This window comes from Pogona vitticeps, chromosome 4 (genome assembly GCF_051106095.1).
Source record: "Pogona vitticeps strain Pit_001003342236 chromosome 4, PviZW2.1, whole genome shotgun sequence".
Classification (NCBI taxonomy): domain Eukaryota; kingdom Metazoa; phylum Chordata; class Lepidosauria; order Squamata; family Agamidae; genus Pogona; species Pogona vitticeps.
The window spans coordinates 96806695-96826651 of NC_135786.1; the positions used below are offsets into that span (position 1 = coordinate 96806695).

Below are 19957 nucleotides of genomic sequence, written 5' to 3' on the forward strand. Positions count from 1 at the left end.
CTTGTGCTATATTTACATGTTTTATGTATTTGGAAGCCGCCTAGAGGGGTCGCAAAACCAGATAGGCGGGGTATTAAATAAACAAATGCATACATACACAAACATACACCCCGGGTCACGCCTGTCGGAGTCAGTGTGGTGGAATGGATAGGCGGGGACTTTTGAGACCTGGGTCGTAATCCCCAATCAGCCAACAAAACACTTGGAATCCGTTACTCTCTCCCAGCCTGGTCTGCCTCACAGGGGTGTTGTAAGGCTAAGGGTGAGGAGAAGAACCATACAGTACTTGGGGGTTTTTCATTGATGCTCTGATGAGGAGACCGCCCGGAAGTAGCCTGTGGTACGGTTCCTACCGGCAATGTTTTAAGGGGGGGGATTAGCTTCCGTAAAATCCAGCCACAGAGGGTACATCATGGCAGGGGGTTGCGAACCGCAATCCCATATAGTCCTAGTGGACAAGGAAATCCTACCTGGAAAGACGCGAAGGCTAGCAGGTCATAGAGGATGCTGGCCGGACCTGCCTGCGCCTGCGCCGCCAGCCGCCCGCCACCCATCGAGCGCCTCGGCCGAATCCGAGCCGGGGGCGGAGCTGGCGCCTGGTTCCCCCGTGGAGTGGCGGCTTCTTTCCGCCGGGCTGTACCTCTTTCTCCCTGGCTGCGGCCTGGGCTCGACGTGGGATCTGCCGGAGCCTCTTCCCTGTTTGCAGAAGCCAGGGTCCGGGTTCTCTCCGTCGGCGGCGGCCCATCATGGGCGACGGCGAGCGGGTGGAGATCGATGGCGGCATTATGGAAGGGGTGAGCCGGCCGGGCGAGGGCAAAAAAGGACCGGAGGGGCAGCCTGGGTGGCCCTGGAGGGACCATCGAGCGGGCAGGCGGTGGATCTGAATGAATGGCCGGGCGGCTGGTGGGGTTTTGGGGTGAGCGTGGCACGGGGGGAGCCCCCTGGGGTAGATCGCCAAGGGAGAGACCCTTGGTTGAATGTTGCCTCTTTGGATTGGGTTCCTCAGCGGTAAGAATATAAATAATAGCCTTCGCGGTCCTCTTTCCATGTTCTCTACAAGTCTGTTCAGACGTTAAGGCCTATTGACTTGCTGGAGACATATATTGCAGCCTTGGGGCCTGCATTTCTGGGAGGACATGTTTCTGATCACTGCAAGGGGAAACCACATCAAAAGCAATGCAAGGTTGCCGTCCTCTGCTGAATTACAATTCCCGGGATAATCATAATACTTAATTATATGCCATCAAGTCAGTTCTGACTTACATGGCAACCCTTGCCAAGGTTTTCTAGGTAGAGAATACACAGAAGTGGTTTTCTGTTCCCTTCTTTTGGGGGTCAGCTCTGACTGTGCAGCTTTCCCAAGGCCACACAGGCCAAGAGACACAGCGGGGGGGGGGGGGGATCGAACTCCCAACTTCTGGCTGCACAACCAGATGCCTAAACCACTGAAACTATAGAAGCTTGCAATTTCTGGAAAACTAATTTCTCCAGCGCTGCCATAAATCTGCCTTTGGCTTCAGAGACTTGAGACTGGAATGTGGAAATTAATAGTGATGCTTAATTTACCCCAAGAATAGTTCAGGGTATCTGGAAACTATATTAATATTACTGCCATTCCTTATACAGTATTTATATTCCACTTTTCCTCCATTGAGTTACAGGTAGTGAACCTGATTCTCTTCCTATTCACTTTTCCCCCTTCACAAGTGCATGAAATAGCTCAAGCTAAGAGAAAGTGACTACCCAATGATTTCCAACATGATTCAAAGGGGCACCCTTTCCTGGACCTCCTGAATTGCAGTCAGACACCGGCTCTCATATTATCTGCCCTAAAACCTTTACTCATTCATTTAAAAAAAAGAAGTGGCTACTGAATGAAGAGAATAAAATATTTTTCATGTGTCTGAAGGAATTTTTGTTTACCAGCCTACTCTGTTGTTAGGAAGGCCTGATGCCATCAGTGTTTAACAGTGTGTATTCCTTACAGGGTGGTCAGATCCTGCGTGTGTCCACAGCCCTGAGCTGCCTCCTCCATACACCTTTGTGTGTGAAAAATATTCGAGCTGGCAGAAGTCAGCCTGGCCTCAGGTAAAATCTGGGGAATTGTTGTGACAGCGGTTTCTTTGGAATTGCAATGTGTGATGGTGGTGGCGGGGAGGACAGGTGAAAGTAACCTTAGAAGAAAAGGTAACAGAAATTATGACACATGTCTGCACTAATCTTACAGATGAACACACACAAAAGATACCAGGGTGCATAAACACTTACTAGCCCATTGGGGTCTGGGGGAAGACAACTAGAGAACTACTTTTTTGGTGCTGAATGTGGAGGAAGCTTCTCCCTCCAGCAGCCTGCTTGGGTTTTGCTTTAGGCACAGAGAAGCAGGTGAGCGAGTACCAACCCGAGGTGTGTGTGTGAGAGAGAGTGTGGGGGCAGGGGTTCACCTTGAAGCAATGGAGTGAGTGAGGGGTTCCTAGAGTTTGAACTAGAGGCTTCATGTAGACTGAATACTTCCTTTTCTCCCCTCCAATTAGCTAGTCTACATGGAATTCTGTGCCTTTCCTAATTGTCTCTGGCTGCTAGGTTAGTGCTTAAATAACTAACTATATTGATAAAGCCTAGATTGTACTCGGGTGATGATCCTATGTTTGGGCTATGCCACTTCAGACCACGGGTGGCGAGTCATGTTTTTGAATGCTCTTCCATAAAAAAAAAAAGTCTCCTGTCTGGAAAACTTGGTGTTAGGGAGGAGATTTCCAAGACAGGCTTCTTTCTGTCATACTTTGGAATTTGCTTTGTGGAAGAACAGTCAGTCATGGCAATGTCAATCTTCAATGAGAAGTGATATAGTCTAGACACAGGTTTATCATTTCTTGTGTGTGATATCAGCAGAAATGGTGGCATTATTCGCTGCCTCTCTGGGGTGTCACGTCATTTATAATAGATTTGAGTTCAGTTCTGTTTAAGCCTTTTCTGCTCAGTGTCCATGATAGTACAACAAGTGTTATGAAGCATTGCAGATAAATGAATAACATCTATGTGCTGCGCTCCCAGTCTCTTCCATGTTGGACATTCAAATTATATGTAGATTAAATCAATGAAAGTAAGCTTATATACTAATTTGGTACTCCTTGCTTGAAGGCCTCAGCACCTGTCGGGACTGGAAATGGTCCGGGATTTATGTGATGGGCACCTGGAAGGAGGAGAAATTGGGTCTACGGAAATCACTTTCACACCTGGAAAGATCAAAGGTGGAATCCACGTTGCAGACACCAAAACAGCTGGGTATGTTTCTGTGCCATTGTCATTGCTATTGCTCTGACAGCAATTTTCAGAGTCCTAGAGGGATGTTGGGGGATACTCTTTTCCTCATGTGTGGAGCTTCCAAAAATAGCAGGTCTCTCCGCTTCGGACTCTTACCCTCCACGTGCAGAAGGGTGATGGAACTAAAGATGGAGGGGTGGGGCTAGCGCACACCCCAGCCACTTGTATTGAGCCTTATTGGGACATTCAGAAAGTTGATGCGATCCACATGACATGTGTTATACAGAATAAAATTGTTTTCAGGGAAAGCCATTTAGCCCATTGAGGAGAGGTAGAATATGAAAAAAGTAGCAACAACAAGGCTCTTCTGCCTGTGTCCTGTTTCCATTGCAGGAGCGTTTGCTTACTGATGCAAGTAGCTATGCCCTGTGTCCTGTTTGCAGCATCGCCATCAGAACTGCACTTGAAAGGCGGCACCAATGCAGAGATGGCGCCTCAGATTGACTATACAGTGATGGTAAGGAAACGTTTGTCTGCCTAAACTCAGTCCTTTGCCTGCCTTTCACTCAGCTAATCCTTTGTAGTCATTTCAAAGGTGATTTCTGCAACAATGTTGAACAAGAAAGCCAAGCTTGCAGTGAGGTCCTATTAAATGATTCCTGAACCTAGGCCACAGACAAAGAAGATAAGAGAAATAAGTCAGCAAATGCTATGACCTCTCAAAGAGCTTCAGTTGTCTACTTTCCTTGATTCTGTAGGCTGTTATTCATAGGAGACAGCAGGAGAAAACATTCTTCCAAAGGTTCACTGCTGAAATCACATAACTTTTGTGGAAGCATCTGATGCTAGCTGCTAAAGTTTAAGCTTGGATGGAGCTGATCACTCCTCTGAGTTGGTGCTCTCTGGCAGAGTTGTGCAAAAAGCAGATTATTCTTATTCTGCTGGAAGTATTGCAGTACCCCCATTCCTCTGCAGTCCTCTGCGCTCCATATGTCTGAGAAACACTTCAGATTTCTGGGCAAAGCAGAAACAAGAGGCAGGGAAGAAAGTTCAGTTATGGTAGCAGACAGCTAGTAACACATGTCTAGATTTAGGGCTATAACTATAATACAGTGGTGCCCCGCTTAACGGTTACCCCGTATAACGACAAATCCGCTTCACGACGATGCTTTTGCGATCGCTTTTGCGATCACAAAACGATGTTTGAAAGGGGTTTTTCACTTAGCGACGATCAGTTCCCTGCTTTGGGAACCGATTTTTCGCTTTACGATGATTTTCCAACAGCTGATCGTCGGGTTTCAAAATGGCCACCGCTGTGCAAAATGGCCCCCCACTGTTTTTAGGACTGATTTTTTGCTCTACAGGCTGCCCTATGGAGGATCTTCGCTGGACAATTAGGTATTTCACCCATTGGAACGCATTAACCGGTTTTTATTTTGTTTGACAACAATTTCGCTCTACAGCGATTTTGCTGGAACGAATTAATGTCGTCAAGTGAGGCACCAGTGTAAGTGCAACCATGCAATTACTACCAGACAATTGGAAAGAAGTCTTACTAAAGGCAACCAGCAGAATGGCTGTGTGCCGCTCTGTATCAGCTTCTTCTTGGAAAGTATCTACTTCTACTGGCCTTTTTATTTTTAAAAACTGAAATGCATTTGAGTTGAAAAGTTTGTGCTTATTGTGTTTAGGATGTATGGAAGAAGACAGAGAAGTGATTTGTCCTGAACAATTAACTAAATGAACCTCAAAACATAAATGGAATAATCCTAATTTGAGCTAGTAATTTGTTATTTATTAGCTGAAGTCTTGTTGGTTTGTTTTGTGTACAGAAGGCAAATGCTGTAACATTCAGTCACTTCTCCCTGTCAGTTAACAAAGTCCCCATTGGGATTCATAGGCACATGCCGACCCACAGTCAGACACATCCCCCAGGAATCCCAGTGGGGACTTATTTAGTGACAGCTAGAAGCGACTGAACGTTATGCCGCTTGCCTTCTGCATACAGAACAAAGCTACAGGATCAATTTTGAGGGGTCAGAATCTAGGTTTTCTAGGCCTGGGTGATGAGCATATGGTCCCCCATATATAGTTGGACTCTAGCTTCCTTCATCTGTTACTACCGGCTGTGTTGTTTAAGGCTAATGGGAATTACAGTCCAACAGCATTTGGAAGTCTATATATTTCCTACTGCTGCTCAGGACAGTACCCAAAGTAGAAGGAAAAAAGAGATGGTCTGGTTATAGATCCAGATAAGAGGTGGAATGCTTTCCCGCTACATTATAAGCACTGTCTCTAGAATATCTGATATATTGTCTTATATCAGGCATAATGGCAAACATGGTGAGCCTTGGCAATTTAACGATACCCCCTCCTTTCTTTTTTCTGCCATTTGGTGAAGACCAGCAGCATCTGCTTTTAGTTTGCAGCAATCCCTAGTTTGCTCTCTTCCCCCCCCCCAGTGCATAGAAGTGGTTTGCAGAGACAATTCACAGACAATTGTTTCTCTTTAAATGAGGATCACAAACTGTGATCACAGGTTTGGGATCTTGATTTGACAGTAAATTGGTTTGTGGAAGTAGAAGCCTATAATCGCTTCCTGGCCACCCCTGTGCACCAAGGAAAGAGTATGGGAAGGCATGCAGGAGCTCTGAGATGAGCTGCAGTCTTTGCAGTAAGATATTTTGTCCCTCAGGCAACATGAGAGAACGAGCTCTTTTATTCACTAGGGAAAAAACCCCATATCTTTGCTTTTCAGCAAATGCATTCTCTCTCCAGGTCTTCAAACCAATAGTTGAGAAGTTCAATTTGACCCTGGATTGTGACATAAAAAGGAGGTAAGACTCGGTATTGCGTAACACGTTGTCCTGTCTCTGGGCAGTGAATTGTGGGTCGTGAGTTCTTGTGTTCAGTGCCTTTGCTCTGCTAATGTTTCCAGAGCAGAAAAGTAATAATGGCACGACAGAAGAGCCTTTCTGTATATGGCCTAGTAGTGACACAGTGACACCAAACAGTGGAATATATCTTCCTGTCTTCTAATACTTTGGTGCTCCTGCAAGAAGACTGTGCTAGCCACCATTCATTGTTATACCCAAACCAAGTGTGGCAGATAGTCATGTTGTTGGGAGTTATAGGTCAATATGTGGTGATTCTGGGTCAGGAAAGAATGTCTTAAACTGAGGTTAATCTAAGGTATGATTTAGAATCAAAGAAACTTTATAAATTGTAGTTTGAAATCTTAAAGTGTAGTTGAGACTAACCATGGTTTGTCCCAGTTTGGACAAACCTGTTTATTTAGCTGATGCTTTTCTCTTGTTGATAGAAGTTGTTTGTGATTATATGCATGCTTACCTATGTGCAGCCTCATGTAACTCAGTGGGGGCTATTTCAGAGGACTTATATATGATACTGTGCTGCTGATTGCTTTGCATCTGTTTCATTTTTTGTTTAATGAACTATAAGTCACATCAGAAACTGTAGTTTCTGCAGTAAGTGATATATAAAATTTTTAAATCACGGCTTTGATGCTTGACAATGCAAATGAAAGGTCTATACTGAATCACATAAAGGGGCCACTGAGTCTCACAATTGCAAGCCGTAGTGAACTGGAAGCCCCACTATGGTGCAACATGGCAAAACAGACTGAACAGAAGTCAGGTATTGTTGTCTTGCCTTGCATTTTGGGGTGTTTAGAGACATTTGGTTGCCTAGTATGGAAACAAGATACTCAACCAGATACACTTTTGTATTGGGGCGCTTTTTCCGCTCCATAGCATTGGAGAAGAGTTTTGTTGTGGTTTCAGTGAGGCAAGGCTAAGGCAAAGGACAACACGGCGCCCCTTCTGTTCCATGTACAGAAGCTGCCATGAACCTAGTTTCAGCGTTATTGCTTAGGTTGCGAGCTAGTGTAGGGGGTGTTGGGAAGCTCTCATCCAAGAGAGTGGAGAAGGCAGGAGGCTAAGGAGAAAGAGCTGGAATACCTCCAGCCTCTGTTGCCTGAGCATTCTGTCACCTCATTCTGTCCGATGGTGGGATTGATCCTGCTGTGAAAATTCTGGGTAACGTATGATTTATTCTGGCATTGTAGACTTGCTTGGAGGAAGGAGCCAGTTGAAACCTTGTGCCTAAAAGCATACTTGTTGTACTTAAAAGTTATATCTGTTCTTTCTGCCTGAGAAGAGTCCTTTTCTCCAGACAATCTCTTTCTGACAGAAAATATAGACATTCCCATGTTACAAACTGATCTCCTTCACTGAGAAGGCAACTTGGCTCTGTCTGCTATGTCTTAATAGGGGCTACTACCCCAAGGGTGGCGGTGAAGTGGTCATCCGAATGTCCCCTGTGAAACAGCTAAGCCCACTCCATTTGACAGACCGTGGCACCGTGACCAAGATCCACGGAAGAGCCTTTGTTGCTGGAACGTTGCCAGTCAGAGTAAGTCTGTCTGATAGTCTTGCGTGGCCAGGGGAGGGAAGGCAGGAGTGTTGTCCTATACACGGGGTTGAATCCAGACTAAGACTAGGAGTTAGACCCACTGAAGTTGACAGAAGAAGGTACTTACATTGCAGTAAGACATGGGAGTTTTGAAAGTTATTTTATGTATTGCAGCTCCCAGAATCCTCCAGCCAGCATCCCCATCGACCACTTATTTTAAAAAGTTTAATTTAGTGGCCAGTGTTCTACCCAGTATTTATATTCATGTGGAGCTCTAGCTGTGGAGGTTGCTTCAGCGGTCTGAGGAGGTGCGGGTTGTATGTGACCAGGTTTGCTACCACCATCTAGTTAGATTGCTGTAGATGTCCCTGCAGTTGGAGTTTCACATACACAGATTACTGAACAAGACATTGGCCAAATTATTTTTTTCCAAGTTCTTGGGATAATTTGGTTAGTTTGCTGCCCAAGACAAAGAGCAATATGGCTCCTCCTGTTCTTCCCTATGTCAAGGCCAGTTGGATTAGTTGTATTTAGGCATGGGCTTTTTGGAATTTGTGGGATACATTCCACACGGGTCTGCAGGAATTCCCCAAGCCAGACTTCTGGGGCTTTAATCAAGAAATAAATCCTGACAGGTGTTTTCAAGTTCTTAAGCCAATGAATTCAGGATTTGGCAGCCATTTTCATCCTGTGGAGAAGATGGGGAAACAGGTGAGTGGGGCTGGAGGAGTTCCTAAAAACTTCTGGGGGGTTGTAGTCCATGAATTCTAAAAATCTCATGCCTGGTTGTATCTCCGTTCAGCATTTGCTAGAGCAGTGGTTCTTAACCTTTGTTACTCAGATGCTTTTGAACTGCAACTCCCAGAAATCCCAGTCAGAACAGCTGGTGGTGAAGGTTTCTGGGAGTTGCAGTCCAAAACTCCTGAGTAACCCAAGGTTAAGAACCAGTGTGCTAGAGGACTGCCTCCTCCTCCACATTTAAAGATAAGTTTGGGAGGTTCACGGCATGCAGAGTTCTGTCCTCCACTACCTTGACATTTCTGCCTTCAATGCATGTGGAAAGTTGCAAGTTCATTCCTGGCCATCTCCAGTTAAAAGGATCCAGTTATATGAAATATCTCTGCCCAAGACCCAGGAAAGATGAAGCCAGCCAAACCAAGCAACACTGACCAAATAACCTGATGGCTTAAGGAGCTTCCAGTCTTTCTGATTCAGTTTTTTTAAAATGTGATATAGAACACTAGACACACTCCTGTTTTTATATATATATATATATATATATATATATATATATATATATATATATATATATATATATATATATATATATATATATATATATATATATATATATATATATATATATATATATATATATATATATATATATATATATATTTGTTATGTGACTGATTTTCCTTTGATCTGTAAAATAGATGTCTATGTTTTCTTTTTTACGTGTAAGATCTTTAGTCAATTAAATAAAATTGTTATATCAAGGATTTCGTGAAAATCATTATACTCAGTTTTATTTTTTCACATTAGATAGCAAAAGACATGGCTTCAGCAGCCGTGAGATGCATCAGAAAGGAGATGCGGGATCTTTATGTGAATATTCAGGCTGTTCAAGAACCTGATAACAAAGCCTTTGGAAACGGAACTGGAATAATGTGAGTAGGTTCGACAAGTGGCTCAGTATTACCAGCAAGGCAATGCAGTTCACAGCCAAGTTAAGCCAAAGTGTTTTATTTTAGAGTGAATAATTCCCTAAGATTAAACCAGACTACTTGGATTTCACCAAGTGTAACCTGCTTCTGATTCAATCTGCCATTGCATATAACACACCAGAAGAGATTTGGAGAGTAATGGAGGATAGGAGAGAAGATTATATTTCCTGTTTGCTTTCTTGGAACTTGGCTGTGTCTGGTTTTCTGTTATTCATTTCAATTTTTTGGAAAAAAAAAAAGATTCTGTCACCAAATTTTGCATTCATTTATAGACTTCCTAGTAGACATGAATCAAGATCTAGTTTAAAAGCAGTAGAAATGGATTCGTTTGGGTTTTACAGAGATCTGCAGACCATTAAGACCAGTATGCTTCTAATTACCATCTGCTGGTGTGGGTGGGGAAAGCATGAGAGAGAAAGTTCTTGCCTTCATGCCTGGCTCTGGTAGTCTCTGTTAAGTTACTGTAGCAAGCAGGATACAGAACTAGGTGGGTCATTGCTTCAGCCAGCTCTAGATCTTGAAAAGAGCAATGTTCTTGCATTTTTTTCTGTGGCTCCTTTGAACATCAGGTGCAAATTAAAATGGTCCTCTGTAGCTTTTAGCACTTTCGGGTTTGGTCTTAATTTAAATTTCATGAAGACCCTGGCCATAAAAGAAGGGCCCAAAGTTATGGTTTGTGCCTAGAAATTCCCATGTTTTCGTTCTGTGGAGCAGCCCAAGGCAGGATGTCACTGTTCACAAAAGGAAAGGGGACTATTCACAGCAGTGTTTCATCACTTTTGATGCGACTAAGCAAAAAGACAGGAACATGAGTGCTCAGTTATTTATTTGGTTCTTTAAATGTGTTCCAGTATACTCTTACGTGAGCATGTGTTCTTATAGTTCCTCACTTTAAAAAGAAACCTTGAATGTTACATTGGCTCTTTTTCTCATCTGTTCATGGCACAAGACAAGTCCAAGACATGTGCCTTTCTCACACAAAAGACAAGATACGGCCCACTCCTTGCTTTAATATTTATTTGTTGTTGTTTAGTCGTTCAGTCATGTCCAACTCTTCGTGACCCCATGGACCAGAGCATGCCAGGCCCTCCTGTCTTCCACTGCCTCCTGGAGTTGGGTCAAATTCATGTTGGTAGCTTTGATGACACTGTCCATCCATCTCGTCCTCTGTCGTCCCCTTCTATTCTTGCCTTCACACTTTCCCAACATCAGGGTCTTTTCCAGGGAGTCTTTTCTTCTCATGAGATGGCCAGAATATTGGAGCCTCAGCTTCAGGTTCTGTCCTTCCAGTGAGCACTCAGGGTTGATTTCCTTCAAAATGGATAGGTTTGTTCTCCTTGCAATCCAGGGGACTCTGAAGAGTCTCCTCCAGCACCACAATTCAACAGCATCAATTCTTCGGCAGTCAGCCTTCTTTATAGTCCAGCTCTCACTTCCATCCATCGCTACTGGAAAAAACAGTTTTGACTATGCGGACTTTTGTTGGCAAGGTGATGTCTCTGCTTTTTAAGATGCTGTCGAGGTTTGTCATTGCTTTCCTCCCAAGAAGTAGGTGTCTTTTAATTTCGTGGCTGCTGTCACCATCTGCTGTGATTAATATTTATACTGCTTCTTATTTTTAAAGAAAATTCTGAAGGAGTTTAGGGTATCCACTCCTATGTTGCATCAGAGGGTAGCAGGCCAGCTTGGGGGCTGCATGAAAGGCTGCATGGCACACACAGCTCTGTCATCCACTAAGAGAGGAATGAACAAGAGACTTGGAGGAAGTAGCTAGGAGGCTGCACTGGCAAACCCCCTGGCATGTGCCTCTTAAGATGACTGCCTGTTGCGAAGGTAGCTGGCTCTGTCGTAAAGGCTGAAGCATCCTGTGACATTATGCCTATTCTGACTAGGAAGCTCTGACTAGCAGATGTAAGACTGTGCTCATCAACACAAGCTCATCAGGATCAGTGGACTGTTGAGCACTCAACTCTTTAAAGGATGGCAGTTTTCAAATTTGAAGCATTAGTATGCCATATGTCTTGTTATCAAAGCCTATCAAGGGGTATTTTCTGAACATAAACAGTTTTGGTCTGATGTATTCGCGAAGGTTTTTGGTCTGACTTTATAACAAAATTCTCCCCTCTACTGCCTGCCATTTGATTTAGAATTGTTGCAGAGACTTCTACTGGCTGCTTGCTGGCAGGATCATCACTTGGAAAAAGAGGTGAGAATTTTGACATGAGGGCGCTTTTAAAATGCTGCTTAGCCTACCTGAGAAAGCCAGTTTGGCTCTCTGGTAGTATCTTCTCTTCTTTCTTGTGTGTGACAGGCCAGGATGGTTTAATACAGAGGAAGAGAACATGGGATTCTCCAGATCTCATACTGCGACTCCCTGCGTCCTAACCACTATAGTTAATGGTGAGCGATCATGGGAGTTACAGTTCAACAACATTGGGAAGGGCACATCTTTTGCCCCTCCTTGGTTTTGTGATGATTGGGATTGTGTCAGATCCATTGGCCATTCCATAGTCTGAAAGGACAGTGGGGTCCGATAGAGGTTTCCTGTTGGAGAAGTTGTGTGTGTGTGTGTGTGTGTGTGTGTGTGAGAGAGAGAGAGAGAGAGAGAGAGAGATTCACTGTCCCTTGATCATCATCTCCTCATGGTTCATATTACTCTTGAAGGTCCCTTGCCACAGAACAGCTTTCCAGGGGACACAGAGGGCTGCAGGGGGAAGGAAGTGTCATAAAAACTGCCTGCCTGCTCCTTTCCACAAAGGCATAGACATGGCAATTAACTCTACTAAATCTATTTTAAAAAATAATAATAATGTTATGCGTTTTTACCCTGTTTCATGTAAGTGGTTGCATTGTCAAGTTAAGTTAATTACAGTATGAATAAATGAATTATTTTGGTATATATTCTGATTATTTTAAATGATGGCTGGAATCCTTCTAGAATTTACACAAGTAAGGACAATTGTGCAGGTGGTCTTTGTGTCTTGTTGCTGGTGCATCATGTGCAGTCAGGGTATAACTTAAGTGGGTGACAGTCCATGAAATAATGTACACTGCTTCTGTGATTGTTTTTCCACACTGCATGATGTCAATACCTTATTTAAGCTATTTCAAATTAGCACATGTGTTGTGATGTTACTTATGTCACTATGCATATTTCTTTTTTGTTCATTATCTGAGACTATGACCATACAATAGAGTAAAACAAAGTTCATATTTTGAAATCATATATGTCCTCTTCATAGGATGGTTTTGTTATATTAAAGAGCTTTTTAAACTCTTGCAAAATATTCAGGCCTAGTTAAGATGAAAACGTCCATATTTAAATGGTGAGGGATCCATATTTAAATGTTACCACTGGTGGTGGAAGGAGCAAAACTGTCTCTATTATCTCTGCAAAAGTATTTCTGTTATATCTCTTCATAATATGTTGCATGCTCTGTTTGCTGTTGTATCTGTCAAATACTGTTTTTGACCCAGATGTTTCGGTTTTTCACCTAAAACTTTACCAAAAGGTAAGGTTAGAATGTAATGACAACTCAAGAAACTGTTTTGTGTTCTACTTGTGTAGAAAGTATATTGTATATCAATGTGTTTTCGGTGCAAGCTTACAGAATAAGATTTGTTTAATCAATATCATGATAATGAGGTTCCTTGTTTTGATGACAGTGGGCATCTTGATAGTGATACCATACACTGAGAGAGAGGAGCTTTGTAAATGTTCTCCTACAGAAAAGTGCAAATCAAATGAAATTATATGAATACACTTTCTGTATATTCTTGAAGGCTTTCACGGCCAGGATCCGATGGCTGTAGGTTTTTTGGGCTGTTTGGTTATTCTCTGGAGATTTTTCTTCCTAATGTTTCGCCAATCTCTGTGGCCAGCATCTTCTGTCTCTGACTCCTGTCCTCTGAAGATGCTGGCCACAGGTGAAATGTTAGAAAGAAAAACCTCCAGAACACAGCCAAACAGCCTGAAAAACCTACAACACTTTCTATAACTTAATTTGCAAACAAAATGTTCATCAAGAGTGAACCTAGCACTTTTCAAATTTATTTTTTAAAAAACACAGACCAGAAAGTTGTAATCGACTATGAGATTTTTTTTCTCCTGTTTATTAAAGAGCGAATCTTGTTTAGGAATTTCTGTTAACCTTTCCCTGTGCTTTTTTTAATTACACAGGAAAAAATGCTGATAAAGTCGGTATTGAAGCAGCAGAGATGTTGCTTACAAATCTTCGACATGGAGGAGCTGTGGATGATTATCTGCAAGACCAAGTAAGAGCTACACAAAGATATGATAAGGCTAGTGGGGGATGTCCGCCACAATCTGAAAGCCTGAATAACTGAATTAGACGGCTCCTGTTATGGATTGGGATTCTGGGAATGCATTGCACCAGTAGTGGTACTAATCCTGTTTATTCATTACATCTGAAATTGAGGAGAGAACTAAATGAGATGATGAGGATTTGGAATGCATGCAAGTCCAACCTTCAGTTACTCCTTCATGCAGAAGTCATCCAGATCCTTGCATAATGAAACCAGAGGTCAGCAGATGACCTGGGAAAAATGTTCCACTGAAAGTGCTTACAGGGTTCCAACAATCAGAAGTGTTGCGTGTCATAGGAGCCAAATGTGATTATAAGCTACTTTACAGATTGTACACTGAACATACTATGGTTTGACTGACTCATTGGTGGATGGAGCAGGTATTCAAGAGAGTGCACCCCCCTCCCTCCATGTTTAGGGCCTAATGCCTGAACTGGGCTACAGTTTCCTCATTGTTTTGATAGGCACAGTTCACCATAAGGGCTTTGATTTGTATACTCGGCAGGATGCAAAAGCTGAAAACAAGGTTTCCTACAGAAAAAAACCCTGGATTCTGTGACTTGCCTACGTTCTGGGAAACAGATTTATATACTGAAACATTCTGCACAACTTAATCTCTGCCCAGTCTTGCAGGGAGCAGGGAATGACATGGGGTTCATCCCACCCAAATCTTATATATTGTATTCCTATTCTAAAATAAGTTCTGTTGCATTCAATGGAAAATACATGGAAGTATGTGTAGGAGGAGAGGGCAATGTGTGGCTGTGACTCTGGCCCTTGGCACCCACTATTTCTTTCCGGCGCCCAGCCACAGATGACCCAGATACATCTTCTTTAATTAAAGGTAATTCTTTATTACAAAACAAATCAAATGTCTCCATCTTGACATTTGCCTCTTCTCTTTTCATTAAGGAGTTTCTCTTAAAACTTGTTTCATCTATGGCTCACTGGTTCCCCCATCAATGACTGAAGTGTAGAACTATAACTCTTTTCCCATCTCAGTGGGCTGTCTGTCTATTTTGCTCTTTTCCTCTTTATTCCTTAAGATCCGTGTGGGTAGTGTACCCGCCCCCCAAATGGCTCCCATACTTTCTTGCCTGAAGCTCATCTGCTCCTGGGTCGAAAGGGACTCTGCCCAGGAGAGCTCCCACAGGGCTTGAGACATGGTTGCTTTTCTCTGTTTTGAACCTCTCTTTCGAACCTCTCTCTCTCTCTTCCTTCTCTCTCTCTGTGCAATCTGTCGCCAGTAGGGAGGCTTTCTATACATTTGTCTTATCCATTTCCTTTCTGCCTCCTCTCTTGGGACCTTAAAAGTCACCCACTCGCCTGTGTGTGGGTGTTTCTTTACTATTTTGACCCCACCTTCTTCATTCTTTACTATTTTGACCCCACCTTCTTCGTTCTTATTCTTATTATCCTCTTCTACATCCTAACAACTTTCCTCTTCTGTCTTAGGTTTTAACTGTCCCTCTTCCCTTAATGTTTCTCCCTTCATACTTTCCTCCCTTCCTGCCAAGACGGCTCTCTCTATTGGTAAATATTTTCCTGGGCTTTTCAGTTTCTTTTCCATTAATGTCATCTCTTGCACCCCTTTTTTTCTAAGGGTGGCCATGTTGTTACTTCTGACTTCCTCCCGGGGACAGACAGCACACCTTCTGAAATGGTTTTCTCTGGTCCAATTTCACAGTAGCCCTCCAGATATTCTTGGATGGCAAATCCAAGCAACCCTCACCATTAGTTCTGCTGCTTGGTGGGAATTGTAACTCAACTATAGTTGGAAGGCCACAAAGTTTGCAATATAAGGCTGTCTTTAAAACCACAGATAGTCTTCCTGAGTTTTTAAGTTACTGTTAACAGAATGGTAACATTTGGAGATGTTGCAACACAGCGTTTGCCCAGCCCTGTTTTAATGTGGACACCCCTCTCGGACCCTGGATGGTTTATATATACTGTATATAAATTTACAACAGGGGTCCACAGAGCAGCATTCCCAATGATTGTGCTGGAGCTATGGAATTCCTTCCTATTTTTTAAATCTCTCTTGGGGTAAAACTAAGCATGTACCCCCAGTATATATAGTATATATACTGGGGCTACATGCGTGCGCGCACACACACACACACACACACACACACACAATCTTAACTTAGGCTTACACATTTCCTGCTTTATATTTTTAGGACAAGGATATTCTGTAAATTTGAATAAACAAATGCAAAAGGAGCCCAGAGGGAGAATGACTGGCTTGAGTCATGAGCTCAAATCCTGCCCTTGTGTCACTATGGTTCCTGATGGTGTTCTTTTTCTTCTTGGGTTCCTTCTCCAGCTGATCATTTTCATGGCTTTAGCAAATGGGATATCTCGAGTGAAAACTGGACCAATCACTCTTCATACAGAAACTGCCATACATTTTGCAGAAAAGCTGACAAAGGTGAGCACATGTGTTCTTCTATGATCAGCTGTTGGGCACATATTCCAAATTGGAAGTGTGCAGATTTGTGGTTTCGGTCTACATCTCCCATGGAGTCCTAGGAATTTAGGGAGTTGATCTGCACACCTCTGTTTTGAACACTGTCTTCCTGTACTTAGATCATAGACCAGTGGCTTTATCAGTGGGGAAATCAGGGCTGGCCTAAGACATGGTGGTCCCAGCTCTATTTCTGAGTACAGAACAAGACTGACAGTATGTCAGTGCTGGCCAAAGGTCTGGGTCTACCTCCAAGCTTGAGGACAGGAGGCTAGTTTAGGCGGTGCAGAGCAGAATGCCTGGCACAGATGTCCTTGTCTTCTAATTCTTTGCCCAAGCTTGCTGTCCTTCAGCATCTGCAAACTGAGGTGGCAGTCTCACAGTGCCTCCTTGTTGGGCTGTCCCTGCTTTGTGGAGCAGTCTCTCTGAGGGTCTTAAATAAATTCAGATGCTGCTTTACTCTTGCTTTTAACCACTAGATTTTTTATGATATGATTAGAGATGGGCACAAATCAGGAAGATGGTGATACATTTTGATTTGTAATTCATCAAGGTCAGTGAATGATTACGATTTTTTGTAACGAATCGACAAATTGATTTGTCATTGCATGTTTTACTATAAAACCTTATAACTTCCCCGTCACCACACCTAGAGACACCAGATTCACAGAAAAGCTTGCCCTCTACAAGCCCTTCATGTTTAGTGAAGTTTGTGTTTCGGACATCCAAGTTATAAACCCACAAAGAGCGCCACCTCAGGAAAGTTCTCCCCAGGCACCTAGAGACACCGAAATCACAGAGAGGTTTCCCCTGACTCTCCTCTACAATCTCTCCCAAGTTAGTGAAGTTTCAGACATCTAAGTTATACAGTGGTGCCTCGACTTAGGACCATAATCCGTTCCAGAAGATGGACGTAACTCGAAATGGTCAAGTCGAAGCACCATTTCCCATAGGAATGCATTGTAATGCAATTAATCCATTCCGGCTGAAGGGGGGGAGAGAAAAGCAATCAAGCGTGCAAGACCCATTGGAAATGCACAGAAAACAAACGGAGCCGATCGGAAATGCACAGAGAACAAAGGGGGCAGGTTGGAAATGCAAAGAAAAGTAATAATAAAAATGTCTCAGGGCAACTTCAGTAGCAGAAGAGCATTAGAGATGCCAACCAGACAGATACTTCTGTGGTCACATCTCAAGTTTGGAATGCCATCTCTAAGAAAGCAAGACCAGTGCCATTATTATGGATGTTTGATGCCAGATCAAGACATTTGTATTTACTCTGGCATTTTAACTGATTGGAATGCTTCAGTTGGTTATAAAGGCTTGTCATTCACTGCTTTTCAGGTACCTTATATTTATAGTACTGATTTGCACAGTACATAATGGTTATGGGTTTAAAGTTTCATTCATTCATTCATTCATTCATTCATTCATTCATTCATTGTCTTCTGCACAGCTCTGTAATCCATTTGGACGCCAGGCAGTTTATCCATTTAAAAAATAGTAAAACTAACTATATTTTAATATTGCAGGCTAAATTTACAGTTACAAAGTCCGAAGATGAGGGTTCTCCCAAGGATGCCTACATTATTGAGTGCCAAGGAATCGGGTTGCTAAACACCAACTTGTAGCTGCTGCTGCTGTTCTTGTGGGGTCTGTTTTGTTTCTGTTTTATGTATTATCTCCATGATAATTTGCACTACATTTCATCAAGGTGTTTGGGAAAACATAGTCTGATTAGTCACTGGTTTGATTTTCTTCCAGTGAAGGATCACCATTTGGGGTCACTGATCAATGGAGTCTTCCACATTTCTTTAGAGATAAAACACAGCAGGGCAGCTGTTCAGTACAGGCATCGTCGTATAGCTCTGGAGAGTGAGCAGCTTCTAGAAAAAAAATGAGCTCTGTGATTCAGACATTCTCCTTGTTCCTGGTGGGGATCTACCTTCTGAAATCCTACCCAAGCATTTATAAAACTGTGTGTGAAAAATACATTCATTACTGTACCCTCGCACATTGCACATAATTAAATAATAAAACAAAACAAAACAATTGAACAGGTGAAAAGTGTTTGCCAGTCATTATTGGTAGAAGTAAAGAGTTTTGCACTGAATCTTTTTGTTTACTTCTGATAATGTGTTATAAGCACATGGGTGGGTGTTTTCACTTCTGAGATATGGAATGTGAAAAATATTCCCCAAAAGTATAGGTTCCCCTGATATGCTGGTGTTTCTTTACCCTCATTCCTTTTTTTGTCTTTCACCGTGGTGGTTTGTGAATGATTCAGAAGTGCCCAAAATACACCTTTTCATTAGTTCTTTATTGATTTTATTTGAAACCTTCTGTCCCCATTGTCTCACTGTTTGGTGTTGCTTTCAGAATCTTAAAAGAGCAACAAAGCCATATAAACCCTACAAATAATAAAGGAACACCTCCCTCCCACGTACACGAGAGGTAAACCGGCAAAAAACATAAAAGCAGAACAAAAGGCAAATAACTTCAGTTACTGGAATGCCCTAGAGAGGGGCAGACTTAGGAAGAGGAGCACAGTGGTTGCATAGCAGCTACTCAGCTGGGGAGATGTGGGTGCTTTTAAACCACCACCACCCACCCCATAGGAGAGCGTTTTGTGACTGAAAAAAGAGCAGGTGAGGAAAGCAACCATTTTTTTTTCCCCAGGCAGGATGGATTAGGACATTCTTTTACGCCAGTGCTTCCCAGACCTGAGTAACTCAGATGTTCTTGGACTGCAATTTCCAGAAACCCACAGCCAACACAACTAGTGGTGAAGGCTTCTGGGACTTGCAGGCCCAAAACACCTGGGTTACCCAAGGTAAGGAGCCACTGTTTTACACTTAATTTCAGTTTGTAATATACAGTGGTGCCTCGCTTAACGAGTGCCCCGTTTAGCGAAAAAATCGCATAGCGATGGCTTTGTTGCCATCGCTTTTGCGATCGCACAACGATCTTGCCTATGGGGAAAAATCGCTTTGCGATTTTTCCCCATAGGCACCATTTTCCCCCAGCTGAGCGGCGGGAGCTTTGAAGCCCCGCTGCTCAGCTGGGGGAAAATGTCGGCAGTGGGCTGCGGCCTCGGAAGGACCCCGAAGCCACCGTCTCCTGCCGACAATTCCCTTCCGAGCTCTGGGGACAGGCTGGGGGGGTGAATCAGGAAGCTTGAAGCCTCTCCGCGCTGCTTACCCAGGCCGTTCCTGGACTTCCAGAAGTCTGGGAACGGCCTGGGTAAGCAGCGCAGAGAGGCTTCAAGCTCCCCGATTCACCCCCCAGCCTGTCCCCGATGCTTGAAGCCTCCCCGCGCCGCCTACCCAGCCCGTTCTCGGACACCTAGGTGTCCGAGAACGGGCTGGGTAGGCGGCGCAAGGAGGCTTTAAGCGGCGGGGACAGGCTGGGGGGTGGATCGGGAAGCTTGAAGCCTCTCCGCGCCGCCTACCCCGGCCGTTCCCGGACTTCTGGAAGTCCGGGAACGGCCTGGGTAAGCAGCACGGAGAGGCTTCAAGCTTCCTGATTCACCCCCCAGCCTGTCCCCAGAGCTCGGAAGGGAATTGTCGGCAGGAGACGGTGGCTTCGGGGTCCTTCCGAGGCCGCAGCCCACTGCCGACATTTTCCCCCAGCTGAGCAGCGGGGCTTGGATCCGAGCCGCGGCGGCTACCCCAGCCATGGCCGGACTCTAGGGAGTCCAGCCATGGCTGAGGTAGCCGCCGTGGGTCAGATCCAAGCC

At 43.7% G+C, this 19957-nt stretch overlaps 1 protein-coding gene across 6 annotated transcripts; it reads left to right on the forward strand.

Annotated features, from left to right (window-relative positions):
* Window positions 1-489: 489 nt before the first annotated feature.
* On the forward strand, window positions 490-18285 carry RTCA (RNA 3'-terminal phosphate cyclase). 6 transcript variants are annotated; one of them, XM_078391789.1, is made up of 12 exons: window positions 600-794; window positions 1988-2088; window positions 3142-3285; window positions 3658-3781; window positions 6043-6101; window positions 7557-7698; window positions 9244-9368; window positions 11573-11631; window positions 13606-13700; window positions 16078-16182; window positions 17751-17871; window positions 17983-18285. In XM_078391789.1, exons 1-11 carry the CDS (start codon window positions 747-749, stop codon window positions 17847-17849), a joined length of 1101 nt encoding a protein of 366 aa, XP_078247915.1. In that variant the 5' UTR covers window positions 600-746; the 3' UTR covers window positions 17850-17871; window positions 17983-18285. The 6 variants fall into 6 exon arrangements, 5 of the variants coding, with proteins under 5 accessions (XP_072854107.2, XP_072854106.2, XP_078247915.1 ...); XM_072998006.2 differs by lacking the exon at window positions 1988-2088 and having other exon boundaries at window positions 490-794; XM_020788668.3 differs by having other exon boundaries at window positions 17751-18285.
* Window positions 18286-19957: the final 1672 nt, after the last annotated feature.

What these genes read in the sequence shown, in the direction of transcription:
- RTCA (XM_072998005.2), top strand. Translation starts at nt 505, where the DNA reads ATGCTGGCCGGACCTGCCTGCGCCTGCGCCGCCAGCCGCCCGCCACCC. An exon ending in GCAGACACCAAAACAGCTGG is followed by an intron (nt 3,286 to 3,657) that starts GTATGTTTCTGT and finishes TTTCCATTGCAG; the next exon opens with GAGCGTTTGCTTACTGATGC. An exon ending in TTGCAGAAAAGCTGACAAAG is followed by an intron (nt 16,183 to 17,750) that starts GTGAGCACATGT and finishes TTAATATTGCAG; the next exon opens with GCTAAATTTACAGTTACAAA.